At 41.3% G+C, this 14,078-nt stretch overlaps 2 protein-coding genes across 2 annotated transcripts in view; one reads left to right on the top strand and one right to left on the bottom strand.

Moving 5' to 3' along the window:
* Positions 1-1,620: 1,620 nt before the first annotated feature.
* Positions 1,621-6,912, top strand: tpt1 (tumor protein, translationally-controlled 1). The gene is made up of 6 exons (XM_031729251.2): positions 1,621-1,770; positions 2,386-2,459; positions 4,982-5,166; positions 5,256-5,361; positions 6,116-6,232; positions 6,438-6,912. Exons 1-6 carry the CDS (start codon positions 1,743-1,745, stop codon positions 6,438-6,440), a joined length of 513 nt encoding a protein of 170 aa, XP_031585111.1. The 5' UTR covers positions 1,621-1,742; the 3' UTR covers positions 6,441-6,912.
* Positions 6,765-14,078, bottom strand: part of LOC116312081 (general transcription factor IIF subunit 2-like) — a 74,274-nt gene continuing 66,960 nt past the window's right edge. The window contains exons 7-8 of the mRNA XM_031729438.2: positions 10,978-11,121; positions 6,765-9,077 (exon numbers count right to left, since the gene is read on the bottom strand). Of these exons, the coding sequence (XP_031585298.2) occupies positions 8,940-9,077; positions 10,978-11,121 (282 nt within the window). The 3' untranslated portion in view covers positions 6,765-8,939. The remainder of the gene's footprint in view (positions 9,078-10,977; positions 11,122-14,078) is intronic.

The following is a 14,078-nucleotide window of genomic DNA, read 5'->3' as shown; positions in this document are numbered from 1 at the left end:
CACAAAACATAAAACCCTAGTGACACAGGCCTAGAGACAAGAACCCCCCCCCCCTGCAAACTATGGTTGTAGTTTTGATGCATTCTCAATCATCCAGGAAAGTAAATCTCCAAAAGTTGAATCTGTTCATCTGGACGTAGCGTTTTGTGGGAGAAACGTTTCGTCACTCATCCAAGTGACTTCTTCAGTCTCAGCTGACTGCAGGTTTCCCCAAACCTTATAAACAGTACATTTGCATAATGACTGAAACCAGCCCACTGAAGGAACAATGGGCTGTGAGGTCAGTTCCTTAATCATAATTATGCAAATTCCCATGACCATTGATCAACAATCACTGACCAAAACCCACTGATCAAAGACCACTGATCAATGGTCATGAGTACCATTCACAGAGAGTTGGGGAATGGCTGCAATCACAGCATTGTAAGATGGCGAAAAGATGTACCCTTAGGCCCCTCCTCGATTCAGAGATGGTCTTTCCTTTTCACGTAAATGGCCTCCTTGACTCCGCGCTCAAACCAGCGTTCCTCCCTGTCCAGGATGTGTACATCCTCATCGTTGAAAGAGTGTCCACTGGCCAGTAGGTGTAAATAAACTGCAGAGTCCTGGCCTGAAGAAAGACCATCTCTGAATCGAGGAGGGGCCTAAAATCTTCGCCATCTTACAATGCTGTGATTGCAGCCATTCCCCAACTCTGTGAATGGTACTCATGGCCATTGATCAGTGTTCTTTGATCAGTGGGTTTTGGTCAGTGATTGTTGATCAATGGTCATGGGAATTTGCATAATTATGATTAAGAAACTGACATCACAGCCCATTGTTCCTTCAGTGGGCTGGTTTCAGTCATTATGCAAATGTACTGTTTATAAGGTTTGGGGAAACCTGCAGTCAGCTGAGACTGAAGAAGTCACTTGGATGAGTGATGAAACGTTTCTCCCACAAAACGCTACGTCCAGATGAACAGATTCAACTTTTGGAGATATGGTTGTAGTTTGCTGCCAATTGCTAGTTAAAACTGGCTGCAACAAATATGGTACTACACCAAAAACCTCCTTGCAATTCCTCAGGCTGGTGTCTTTCATGCAAACTACACCAATACCTGCTAACAACCAAAGGAATCTAAAGGCTTTTGCTGCAGCACCCCTTAATTCTCCCCAGGAATAACTTGCCAACTGGTCAGGGAATACACATCTTCCCCCAGCAACTAATGGTTCGCGGGGGCGATTGCCAACTGATAACGTATTCAATGCTTGTGTAAAGATGGTTCTTGAAATGAGAATTTGTCCACCATGGAGGTTGTCACATGGGGAAAAATCTCAAAGAAAGAGCCTCAGAAGAGCTTCAGATCATGCAACAGATTCTACAAGCTGCTCCTTTTGTGCTGTGATGATCCAGAATTTCCTAGTTATTCAGGTTTCTGCCCCACACAATAAAATTTTTAATCAATCACTAACATTCAAAATAATCCAAGATAAAATTAATTTAAATTATTATTATTTTCCATCTGGTTGTTTAAGCCCCACTTGCAAAAATCAATCACCGCGAGGCTCAGAATAGCTGTAGTACCACTTCTGACCACCCACAAGTGGCGGAAGAACCCGGAGCAGGAGCCGACCCACAGTGACGTCAGCAGGATGTAAATGTAGCGCCTCGCGGCCTGATCGGTCTTTTTCCTCTCCCGTGCTGTTTGGGCGGTTGGCCTGCTCTCTGTCTCTGGGAAGAATTAACACCGAAGCAGCAAAATGATCATCTACAGGGACCTTATCAGCGGTGAGTGACCTTTTTACGTGTCTTCTTTCACGCTGACCAGGTAGCGTGATGGTCGCGTGTGTTATTTCACGTGTGTTGTTATGTTATAGGTGAGAGTTGGTCACGCTAACGAGCTAACTCGTGTTGTCATGGTTCGGAAGTTAGCGCTAGCTAGCCAGATGCTAACTCAATCAGAAGAGTATGTGGAGTTAGCCACCCTGTTGGGCTAGCCGGTGATTGTGGCCGGTTAGCTTTTAGCTTTGCCCGCACTTCGGCTCAAATAAAGTTTTATAAAAGTGTAAAAGAGTACCGGCTCAGTCACTGGTGAGGTGGCTTGGTAGTTGCCGGGGTTGGGGCTATTCCTGTTGGGGTTCGTCATGGTAAAGTAACGTGGTGTATGTGGCCTTTCAGCATCCCCCCCTCTGCTGCAGTTTTATTTTTGTCCGGCAGATTTTTCTAGACTAGGCATTGTTAGTGTTCCCCCGCCACTGCGCCTCACATTTTATTTTAATCGCACAAGATTCAGCCTTGAATTGTGGATAACTTTTTAGCCTCTGCTGCTGCTTTTGTTCTTTTAAATCATGATGTTAGCTCGGAGTGTTGTAATATGTTCCTTCCTCCCTTTTCCTTCTACAGGTGATGAGATGTTCTCAGATGCCTTTAAAGTCAAAGAAAGTGAAAACGGGATCTTCTTTGAGGTTGAAGGAAAGGTGAGTTCGCCACCACATGTTCAACAGAGGATTTAACCAGTTTCACCTTTTTCCAACAGCTGGTTCATTGCTGCTTTGCAGTGAAATTTAAAGTGTAGTTGGCATACACCCAAAACTAAGGTGTTTTAATAAAACATCAGCGAATAAGTAGCTGCTTTAAGCTGCCCCTTATTAGGGATTTATGCTTCGGTTGGAAATTACACCGTTATCTGGTGCAGACCTCACTAGAAATGTAACAACACATTAGATCAATACAGCCCACGACTGTTGTGTTGGCCTCTTCAGTACTGTCCATTCCTTCTGTGAGTGGCTTCTGGCTACTTTTTAACCAGTTTTTGAGTTCATTACTGAGAGAGTAGCCATCATTATCTCAATATAAAGAATAATAATAATCATCGTATTAATATAACATAGAAACAGCTAATTACTGGAAGGAGACTGCTGAAACTATTGGAATGGACATATGTACAAAGCAATTGGAATTTGAGGGACAAATACCAACACACTCACCCAAAAAGAGAGAGAAACTGGGGTGGGGAAAGCTGACCACAAAGGGGGGTGGGGGGGATAAAGGGGAAAAATAAAGGTACCAGCATTTTATTTGTTTCTGTCTTGGCTGAGCTTGCATCTAAAACACCGGGACAAGATCATATGGTAATTAACAAATAATGTACAAGCGTCTGCTCTTTTTAAATCTATTCCCCAGTTTTGTAATTTCTCTTACAGCTTTGGTATTATTATTCAGGATGGGCCACTACTTATGTTTAAAGTAGATTTGGTAGATGTTTTTTGGAGTGAGTCATGTGATTTCTGGCTGTACTTCCATGACGTCATCTTGACTATGACTGAAGATGAATCATAGTTGCAGGTCTCCAATAGCGCAACTTCAAGTAGGGCTGCCACGATTAGTCGACTAGTCACGATTACATCGACTATCAAAATCGTCGACGACTAATTTAATAGTCGACACGTTGTTTGAAGCTTTGTAAGATCGTAAAACACACAGGAATAAGTAGTAGGATTTAAGAGTGTAATAACGGACTGAAACAGAAGATGGCAGCACTGCATGCACAAGGATGCCAGCTGCCGTTAAACCCCGAAGAAGAAGAAACTTTCCCAGAATTCATAGCGCGACCCATCGCAGCCCTGCTCAGTTTCCAACAATGGCGGCAGCTAGTTAGTTTTAATGTTACTCTTATTATTCTTTCTGGGTCACAAAATAAACGTTTAATATATTTTCAGGCGGGAATGTAGCTGTGTAAACTTAAAATATCTGCTCAGTTTATCAAGACATCACATATTTTCAAAAGGGCTCCGATGTTTTCGTAGATGTCTGTTACCCACTAGCTCGATAGCTAGCTGGTGTTGAAGGCTCACTAGAGCCAGTGAGAACACCGGACTCCCGGCAAATCGTTTTCAAACCCACTGCCGTCTTTAGCTACTCAGATTAAACATGATATATAAGTCACTTAGATAACTTAAAAATGTTATTGTTTGGCTTTTTTCAGTATTTTATTTGTTCCTGAGTAAATCGGTTTGGCTAAGATGAAAGTTATAGTTTTTACACAGCTGAATAAACGACGACTGATTATCAGAAGTGTGAGATGCTCGAGAATATACTCCGGTGTCCTGTTATATTTTAGATAGCAAGGAGCAGACGGCTGCGTTTATTAAACTCCTCCGAAACAATCTGCAAATTTCATTTAAATTCAATATACTATCATCTTGTCTTTATTTTTAGTTAGCACATACCTTAAACACTTAAAGCTGTAAGATAATGATAGTTATATAAGAGCAGATGCATGCTGGTGTAATAAACTGTATGTTTTACGTTCAATGGATACATGATCTGATTAGTCGACTAATCGCAAAAATAATCAGTGACTAGTCGACTATCAAAATAATCGTTTGTGGCAGCCCTAACTTCAAGGTCCTTAACCTGCCTAAGAATCAGACAAATTTTATTTTTAAAATACTAGAACAGTTTGAAGTATCATGTTAGCCTGGTATTTGTCTTTAAGCATACTTTAAAATTAGTCAAAGAAACTAGGTGAAGTAGTTACCAAGCAAATACTTAAAGCTTTGTTTTTAAGTTAACAAAAAAGTAACATTTATGTTTAAACAAAAGATGTGATTCAGATCAGGATGGTGGATCGGGGTTTTGCTAAATAATATCCTAGGGTAAATTTTAAGATGTGTATGACTAAGGGCTGTATTTATGTGTATGCTTTTTTTTTTTTTTTTTTCCATAAGTACATAAATGCAACAGATAAACTGCTTCAGGTATAATGACAAATACTATAGTAATGAGGTTTAGCCTCGAAGGGGTTGGGAAACTGTCGCAGGCGACAACATTTGAGTCAGCCGGCTGTTCTTGTTAGTTATACATTTTTAAATAGCTCAAAAATACTGAATTGAAGGCCAACTGATCTATTGGTATTTCCCAATCATTTACTATTGCCCTTGCTATGATGCACCAGTAATAATTGTTTTTTCATTTTTCTTCCTCTCCTCAACTACAGACCGTCACCAGGACAGAAGGGTTTGATGATTCTCTAATTGCAGCCAACGCTTCTGCCGAGGAAGCAACCGAGGGCAACGAGGCTTCCACAATCTCCGGTGTCGACATCGTCCTGAACCACAAACTGCAGGAGACGGGCTTTGACAAGAAGCAGTACATGACTTACATTAAGGACTACGTGAAGGCGTGAGTAGCTCGATGTGCCAGTATGGAGGAGTTCTGGTTTTGAATGATCTTTGGCTCTGTTAAATGAACGCGTCTGTTTGCATGTCTAGTGTTAAGGCCAAGCTGCAAGAGACCAAACCAGATAGAGTGGAGAGCTTTATGGCTGACATCCAACCAGAAGTCAAGAAGATCTTGGGGAACATCAAGAACTACCAGGTAGCTATACAGAGATGAAATGGCATTTTACACCATGTTCACACCAAAAGTAAATGTAAAGTTTTGCCTTGCGAATACAGTAACTACAGTATTTTTTTTGGAAACCCTTAAAATTTGAGTTTGAGTGACATTTTCAAGTCTCGTAGGAAGGCCTGCATGTCACTTTGTGTGTGTGGGTCTCTATACAAAACTTGAGTTGAATCATGTAGCTGAAGCTCTCTGAAAACTGTGGCAATTCAGTTTATGGGAAAATCTCAGCTGACAGAATTTTTGTGAGTCATCATCAGTTGCTAATGTTTTTATCCTGGAGGTGGATTTGCCTCTATCATTTGTCAGTTTGTAGCTTTATAGACTGTGTGTGATAACATAGTGTGAATACTTGACATCTAGACTGGGTGCTGCTGTTAAGTAGTGTCAAAAAGACAAGTTTAACCAGCTTGCTTGTTTGAAATAAACATGTCAGTTCTTTGACATGTTGATCTGTGGCTGACAGCCAGCATCCCGAAGCTTGTTAATGAAACGTACCTAATCTGTGACTCAATGAAGGTACATTTGATGGGAGGGGGAGACTTGCCCCTGCCATCAAATTCAAGAAAAGCTGCCAAATTTGAAATTATATTTTATTAGATTTAAAAATTTGGCATTTTCTGTGTTCTACTGTGAATAAATTATGGGTTTGAGTTTTGCAAATCTTTGTAATCTGAACTTGTTTTTTAATTGAGAGGAAGGTCTAATGGTTGCTGTTTGCTTGCAGTTTTTCACAGGAGAGTCCATGAACCCAGAGGGCATGGTTGGTCTGCTGGACTACCGTGAGGATGGCATCACACCATTCATGCTTTTCTTCAAAGATGGCCTGGAGATCGAAAAATGCGTAAGTGCTATGAAGTGGGAAAGACTTGATACATTTCTCAAACTACAAAGTGTTCCTGCTGGAGAACATCAGTATGCCACAGTACACACACTCAGTCTGGATTTCTAAATGAATGTTCCATGTTTGTAAAATCATGCCTGCTGTCTACTTGAGTGTAGATGGTTAAATTTAATAACTACACACTGTTCCTCTCTCTTTCCCACAGTAACTACCTGGAATTACATCTGCCATTCACCTGACTGCTGCTTCCAAAATGGCCTACAAAGCAGACTGGAGGAGCACTACCTTGCATCATGCCTGAACAGAAACATTGTCCAATTTCTTAAATATTCACATTACGGCCCACAGAACCGCTCCCAAACCTGGGGGGTGAATCAAACATGATTAGTCACCGAATACAGTTTTTAACCTCTTCTTTTTGGCTTTTGCAGTGTTTGATTTTTGTCCCAGGATTGGCCCAGTTTTTGTGATTGAAACAAAAGGCTGGACAGCGAGCAAAGCTCTGACTGGCTGAAAGAAGACATTTGTTTTCTGTCTGCATAACTGTTTTAGCAACGATCCATACAGGTTGGCATCACCAGACCCCTTTGAGTTTGGGTTTGTGGTTGCATTAAATAAGATTCCATCTACAATAAAGACTTATGGTTTAATTTGAAAACGAATAAAAACGAGTACCACAACTTTCCATTTCATTTCTCTGTATTTCTGTGACAACCTTCACTTCTAGTGCTGCAAACAGGCAGTTTGTGGGTTGAATTTCAGAATATCCTTTTTGAATTGCTTGAAAAGATGCTTTTGTAGCTTTGACAAGCTGATCTCATGTGCAGTTGTCTTTGGGTTTTCTCATTCACCTTTTTGATTCTCAGGTTTTTGTGAAGTGCAGAACAGTCACAGCCAGTAGCTGCTGGCAATGTAATGTGTGGGCTTCATGTATAAAAGGAGTCCTATGTGTAAAAGCAAATTTCAAGAAAAAATGTTGCTTTACTGGAAAATGGTGCCATACAAAGTAATGGATAAACACAAATTAGTAGGACGACTAGAGCTGGTAGTACAGAGGTTGTTCAGGAGTGAGCTAAAGTGCTTGTGGCTGTTGACCCAAGGTCAGGTGTATGATGAATGCAATTTACTGAATGAGAAGTTGGTGATGAGATTGGTATTAAATGTGTGAAGGTTATATGGAGGGCAACAAGTGCCAAAATGAGTTACTGGCTTTAAATGTCGGTAATAAAACATCAATTTCTAATTTTATTAATGACTTAATGATGTAATTCATTTTTGTACTCATGGTCGTCCATAGTTTTACAGTAGTGGTTCATAGCAGCCTAGTGATCTGCAGTACAAAGAAACGTGTGTAGCCAACTGTCAAATTACCTGGTTGTCAGACAAACTCAAAAATATATTTGATGTCCTAAGGTCTTTAGTCTCAACAACTAGACTCATTAACGTGGAGGATAATAACCACAAATAAACGATATGTACTATCTTTTAAAGAAACTGACACGTGTTGCAAGGTTTGATAAGATAAAATGTTGTTTGCCTGTTTCTTCTATGGGATTGGTAATCTCTGCAATCACAGCTATCACCATCTAGTGGCTTTCATACAGAATGCATATTTAAGACTAATACATAGGCTTCATATCTAAAACAAACTACACCCATGTTTTTGTCGTTGTTGATGCAGTAAGTGTGAAAGCAGAGCTGTTAATTGATTTGTACATCTTCATTCTTATCCTCACAGCCACGAGCTGTGGGCAGTGCATTAAAGGAGATTGAAGGTATAACCGGGGGAAATCTGTTCTCTCTGAAGGGTGTCTGGGCTCAGGACTGTAACTTAACTCTTCTCTACTCTTCTAAACCAACACACTGGCAGCTCTTAATGTAGGGTTGGCACTGTCATGGTACCACAAAACTGCCAGGCTGAGAGCTAAGAGAGAGGTTATCAGAAGAAATTCACCAATGATTCGCAAACGTGTTTTTTTTCTTCCCCATGGATGTTACCCCAACTGCTGCTATGTGGCATTTTCAAAGGGTCTCAAACCTTTTGAAATGTGGGCTTCTTCTCAAAAGCAACCGAAGCAGAACTGCTTTGCACTGTGCTGGTGGGGGAAAATAAAAGAGGTAAAAGTAAAAGACAATAATTCTATTAAAGACAGTGTGTTTGTCTATACTTGTGACTTGTGTGAAGATGAGATCACATTTTGGGAAAATGAGCTGGTTATAGAAGAGTTAATACTTTTGTTAATTACAAAAACTTAATTGCATGGCTTGAAAAAAAGGGGGAAAAAAAACGTTGTGCTCACTCGAAACTAATGGAAATGAGACCTGCTGACACACATTTAATAGCTGGGGTGCGGTCAGACCAGCAGCAGTATAGGTTTCCTCCTGGTGTGATTCATTGTAACCATAGTTTAAGGCTGTTCACAGTTGCCATAGTAACACTCCTAGAAAGAGGCATCATTACTAGAAATTTCCAGCCATTTTGCCCCTTAATCTTTGTTTTCCTCAGCAGAGGACATTTATTTATTTCTTGGAATACACACAAAAATAAAGATTTTACACCATCGTGCCATATTAGTTATGTTTGAGTGCACACAAAGCTTTTTCTCCCCATACTTCTGTCAACATTAAAAAAAAAATTACTGAAAAAAAACTTAAATTCATTGCAAATTTGAGGCCCAGAAGATACTTCAGAGGACTCTGGCTCGACCTAGGCGGTCTGCATCTCCTCCTCTTCCTCCTCAGCAGATTGGTAGTGTCGGTACTCTGGCTTCAGTTCCCAGGTGCTTTTGTGAGCGCCTTTGCTGTTGTATGTGCCGATTTCCCTCATGATTTCTTTCAGGTAGGTCTGTGCCAGACACAAGAAGCAGCTTGAAACATGGTGCATTTAAACAGATGTGTTGCATGATTTTGTGGACAATTTGTAGCTAACTGAGCAGAAAAAGCAAACATTTGCACCTTGTTACTTTAACCCACACAAAGACAAAAGTATAACTTCCTTTTTCAGTTCACACCCACTTTCTCCTGTGCTTGTTTTAAACCAGTTGCTAAACCGGTACTAGCCACATATTTATCTTTAAGTACCAGTTATTAGTATATGACACTACTGGGAGCTGGTGATTGACTCCCTGCCTTTGTCTGCTGCCTGATCCACAATAGTCCAAATCCACATGCCTCTTCCTGCATGTTGTGGTTCCACAGGAGGGCTGTCCCACATAGAGGGGCGTGGAGCTCACAAATGGTTCAGAGAAGAGCCACAACTCCTTCGCATCCAAAGAAGCCAGCTCAGGCGATTTAGGCACGTGTCTATGGCCCCTCCCATGTGAGCTGTTGAACTGTGAGGAAACCCAGCGCATATGAGAGAGAGCGTGTCTTTCGATCTCCTCATGATGGACTCGAGCCACTATGGTGGTGACCTCTGTTTAGCAAATTTCCCCTGAGATCCACAGGGGAAATATTGTAGGGTCTAATAAATCACTGATCCGTTTCCACAATCACTCTATGCTATAAGAATATGAGATTTCTGGCTTCTGGTGTCCTTTTTTCCCCTCAGTTATGGATCAAGTATATTCCCAGAGTACTAAAAAGAGCTCCACTGGTAGAAGTAGTTAGTCTAAGGTTAGGTAGGAAGCGAACAGCAGAAACTAGGAACCACAAAAAGTCGATGACATCAGCAACTTCAACTGACAACAGGAGAAATAGCAGTTTGTGGGTCCCGTGTTAAACCTTTCTGAACTTCGAGGTAAGTGACTGAAGTGCCTTCAGGAAAACTGCCACTGATTGACATATGACAGGGTGGCAAATACAGTAGTAGGTTACCTAGGCAACTGGATAACCCTAATAATCAACCACCAGCTACAAAGACATGTTCAGTGAGCAAATATTCCCCTTTAGGCACAACAACAACCCTGGTTTAGCTGCCAGAGGGTTAGAGTGGACCTGATACGCTTTTCCTTATTTCTTTTTTCAAAAACACCTGTAGCATACTGTTGCAATGATAACAAACTTATTTAAGGATCGTATCAAACAAGTTTCAAATAATGAGTCAGTGTATGTACAAGTGGGCAAAAAGCTTTTTCTTCTTACTTTAAATCACGCGCTAACATTAACTTTTGGTTTAATCAGCAGGCATGAACTCACAAGCAGGGGCTACTCTTCAGCAGATCAGACAGTCCTCTGCAATGGCCAGCAGGTGTCTCTGTTGAGCTTGTAAAGACACGGCCGCCAACTGATGAATAACCGTAATGTGCTTCAAGACTTTTCATAATGGGCATTTCGGTTACTTTAGTTCAGTTAATTTGAGTGCTAGCCAAGTGCTTTAGGAGAGAAATGATGGTGTGGAGTGTATTGGGGCGTTTGACTCCTACTCAGCCACTGGTTATGCAATCAGATGCAATCAGAGGGAGAGGAGGACCTAAAGGTCTCATCAGCACCTACACATTTCTGTTCACTGCGAGCTGGAACACATCCACTGCACTGTATCGATTCATGCCGTGTGTGTGTGTGTGTGTGTGTGTGTGTGCGTATGCACACGTTGGCCCAAATTTCAGCCACAACAGATAGTGTGAACAGGCATGAGCGTCACGCCGTGGGCGATTTGTTCAAATTTAACAAAGCAAGGTGGATAGTGGGCAGGTGTATTGTTTTTTTTTATGCTTTTTACAGTGATGCTGTTGCATGTGTGCATGTTTGAGTGTGTGTACATGTTGTCTGTTTCACATGGGTTTATGTGCGTGCACGCTGCTCACCACAGGTTGTTTGGTGATGTCCACCAGTGCCTTAATGTTGTAATACTGGTGCTTCTCGAAGGCCGAGAAGAGCATGTCCAACACGAGCTGACGTTCAGCTCTCACCATCTTCCCTTCGGTCTTCTTTTTCTTCTCATACTCCACCTTAGACCCAAACTCAGTATTAAAATTGATGACAGTAACATTAATGACAGTGAAAATACTATATAATATTGCCAGACTAAAGACAACTAAGATCATTTTAGTTGGATTTAAACACCAAAAATTGTGCACTGACTGTTTTCTCCTGATTTGAATCGGTGACTGATGCTACACTTGTTGCATTCCCCCCTTAGCTTGTTCAGTTTTCACATAGAATTCAAACCGAACCAAAATGCATTACTGAAAGCCAAAGTCTAGGACCTAAACCTGGAAGCGCTTTGTTGTTATCTTGGAACAAGTTCTGAGGTCATATCCCCACAAATTAACCCCACCAAAGGGGAAAATGAGCCAGAGGCAATTAACCTGGAAGACCACAGGCATGAAAACACAGATCACAGATGGGTCTAGCGGCTGTATCTGAAAAACGCAGAAGTGGAGCTTAAACTTGCATTCTTTCAAATGGCCAGCAGGGGGTGACTTTTTTTGGCTGCAAAAATAAGTATGAGGAAATGACCTGACTGGTCACTTGACCTGAAGAAATAATCTTAAAACCTTAAACAGGTTTGTACTAAGTGTTTGTTGCTCATTAAATCTTCTTTAATACAGAATGATTTTCTTCCAGTAAAATCTTCTAATTTAACCAATAAAGCGGGGTATGCTTTTTTGAAATGCTGTGATCCCAGTGTCACCCATCAAATTTAAATGGTCATGATCAAAACACTCAAATGGACATCACAAGCCAATGCATGTCCATCTTTTATGTACAGTCTATGAAAATGCTGTAGACCAAAGATGCCAAGTCAATATATAAACCTGTTAGTTTAAAATATAAATAAAATGGTGACCTACAGAAGGTAAAATACCTTTTGTACCATAATTATTCCATTCAGGAGGTTACATTACAAGAAGTACTTATATATGTGTGGGTTTTTTTAAATACAGGCGAGTGATTCGAAGTGATGCGAAGTGTGGGCTGCAACCTCCTGGTGGGCCGTGAAGGTACTGCAGGTGAGAAACAAGAAGTCTTGAATTTTTTTTTAACTGAACTATTTAACCTTTTTTAGCACATCGTAGCAGTTAACACATTCACCTAACACGTGAAAGATCCACAACTGGATACAAACAGTTAGTTCCTGTAAAATTTCCAAAACTTGTAATAGATAAAAATATAATTTAAAAGAATTCCCCTTAATTCTGTAAAAGAATGGGATAAGATGCACTTTTATAAAATGCATTTTTAGCTGTTTTTTAGTAATTTAGTTAAAAATTTCCATGAAATATTTATATTTTAAGACAGAACTGAACAAATGCAACAAAGCTGAGGAATTAAAAACAAAAATTTTTTTCCTTCCATTTCTAACCTATTTTTAATCCTGAACTCATCTTATATCTCATCTTTAGCTGGGAAAGAACTTAATACTGAAAAGTAAAGGTGCTGATGGAGAATTAAGTTCATATGTGTGCATGAGGGTGGGAAAGCATGTTTATGTCTGTGTGTGCCTGTTTGTCTGTGTCTATATGTCAGGTCGGGTCTTAGACTCCACCTCCCTGGTACTCCCAGGCCCTCCAAGTGTGGAGGCCTATCTCCCCTCGCCACACTCCCTGCTGGTGACTAATGCCCTCAGGGGTTGGTGCATTGGTGGTTCTTGGTGTCCGGGGCTGGGCGCTCAGGTATGCACCAGCTCACTCCCGGTGGCTACTTGGCGGGCCTGGTGCCTGTCGCTCGGTCAGGCCTCTTCCGGGCAAAGGGGCCCTCGGCCTCGGCCTCGGGCCTGCAACTCGGTTCACTCTGGCACAGCTGGCTGCCGGCAGAGCCGGCGGGCACGCCGTGCAGCCCCTCTGGCTTCTGCTCCATGGCTACTGGGTGACCCCCTGCCTGGGATCTCCTCAGCCCTTCCCAGGAAGGTGGCACGATGCCCCTCCGGTGGTACTCCTTGGGCTCTCGCACTCTGGGGCCTCTGGATGTCTGGAGCCTGGATCTCCTCCATGCCTGCTTCATGCCCTGGGGACGGGGCTATGGGCCTCCACACCCTCTAGCAGACATTACATGGGGAAACCTTTTGTATACAAGCATCCACACAGGTGTGCACACGGGTGTTCACTGTTCGTAGACATAAACTACACCTTTCTTAGCTGCTACTTCAAAGCACATTGTGCGCTGTCTGTCCTGCGTGCTGCACAACAACTTTCAATATTTAGTATTTACTGCTGTTCACACTTAGCTAGATTAACGTGATGGTGTTGTGTTTAGTATGTTGTTGTTTTTGTTTGGTTTTTTTTTGCTTGTCTTCTCTTCTTTTCTCTCAACAGGTGATCCAGGAGATTTTTTTTTTCTTTGTCTTTGTAAGTGCCCTTTCTCACTGTCCCTTTTCCTTCTGTTTTCTTTTCCTTCCTCTCTTTCTTTCTCCCTTTCCCTATCCCCCAGTCATGTCTGTCCCATCTGTAACAACTGAAAATAAAATAAATAATAACAACAAAGTTTGATCAAATGGACCAATATGGCAATGCCATGATGATCCATTTGGCAAAATAAATCCATTTGGTATCCTTGTTGGTCTTCAGACGACAATTCTGACGGCTTAAGAACCAAATGAGACACTGCATTAAAGAAAACACAAAGAAAATTATTATCTGCTTGTGTGATGAAGAGACATTTCAAACTGTGCTGTCTGAAGTTTGAAGTGATTCACTCTCGTTGAGAGATACTTTTAAGTTACTTTCTAAAAGACGACCTCACAGCTAGCAACATTACGTCAGCACAACAGCTTTTTTTTTTTTACCCTACAATGCCAAGTGTATCATATTAGATCCATGAGTTTTTGAGACCTCTACATCAACAGCGTATTTTTTCCTTGCCCTGCTACTGTGAGCAGCAAACAGTAATACAAATTAAAACTCACATATACACGTTGGTATTCAATTTCTTATTATTTTTTTTTTGCGCTTTTCTTGCACTTTGC

The sequence above is a fragment of the Oreochromis aureus genome, linkage group 16 (assembly GCF_013358895.1).
Source record: "Oreochromis aureus strain Israel breed Guangdong linkage group 16, ZZ_aureus, whole genome shotgun sequence".
Lineage (NCBI taxonomy): Eukaryota > Metazoa > Chordata > Actinopteri > Cichliformes > Cichlidae > Oreochromis > Oreochromis aureus.
The sequence above is the reverse complement of the archived record's forward strand: the minus strand, read 5'-3'. Positions and strand labels throughout refer to the sequence as shown.

What these genes read in the sequence shown, in the direction of transcription:
- tpt1 (XM_031729251.2), top strand. Translation starts at nt 1,743, where the DNA reads ATGATCATCTACAGGGACCTTATCAGCG. An exon ending in ATTAAGGACTACGTGAAGGC is followed by an intron (nt 5,167 to 5,255) that starts GTGAGTAGCTCG and finishes TTGCATGTCTAG; the next exon opens with TGTTAAGGCCAAGCTGCAAG. An exon ending in GGAACATCAAGAACTACCAG is followed by an intron (nt 5,362 to 6,115) that starts GTAGCTATACAG and finishes GTTTGCTTGCAG; the next exon opens with TTTTTCACAGGAGAGTCCAT.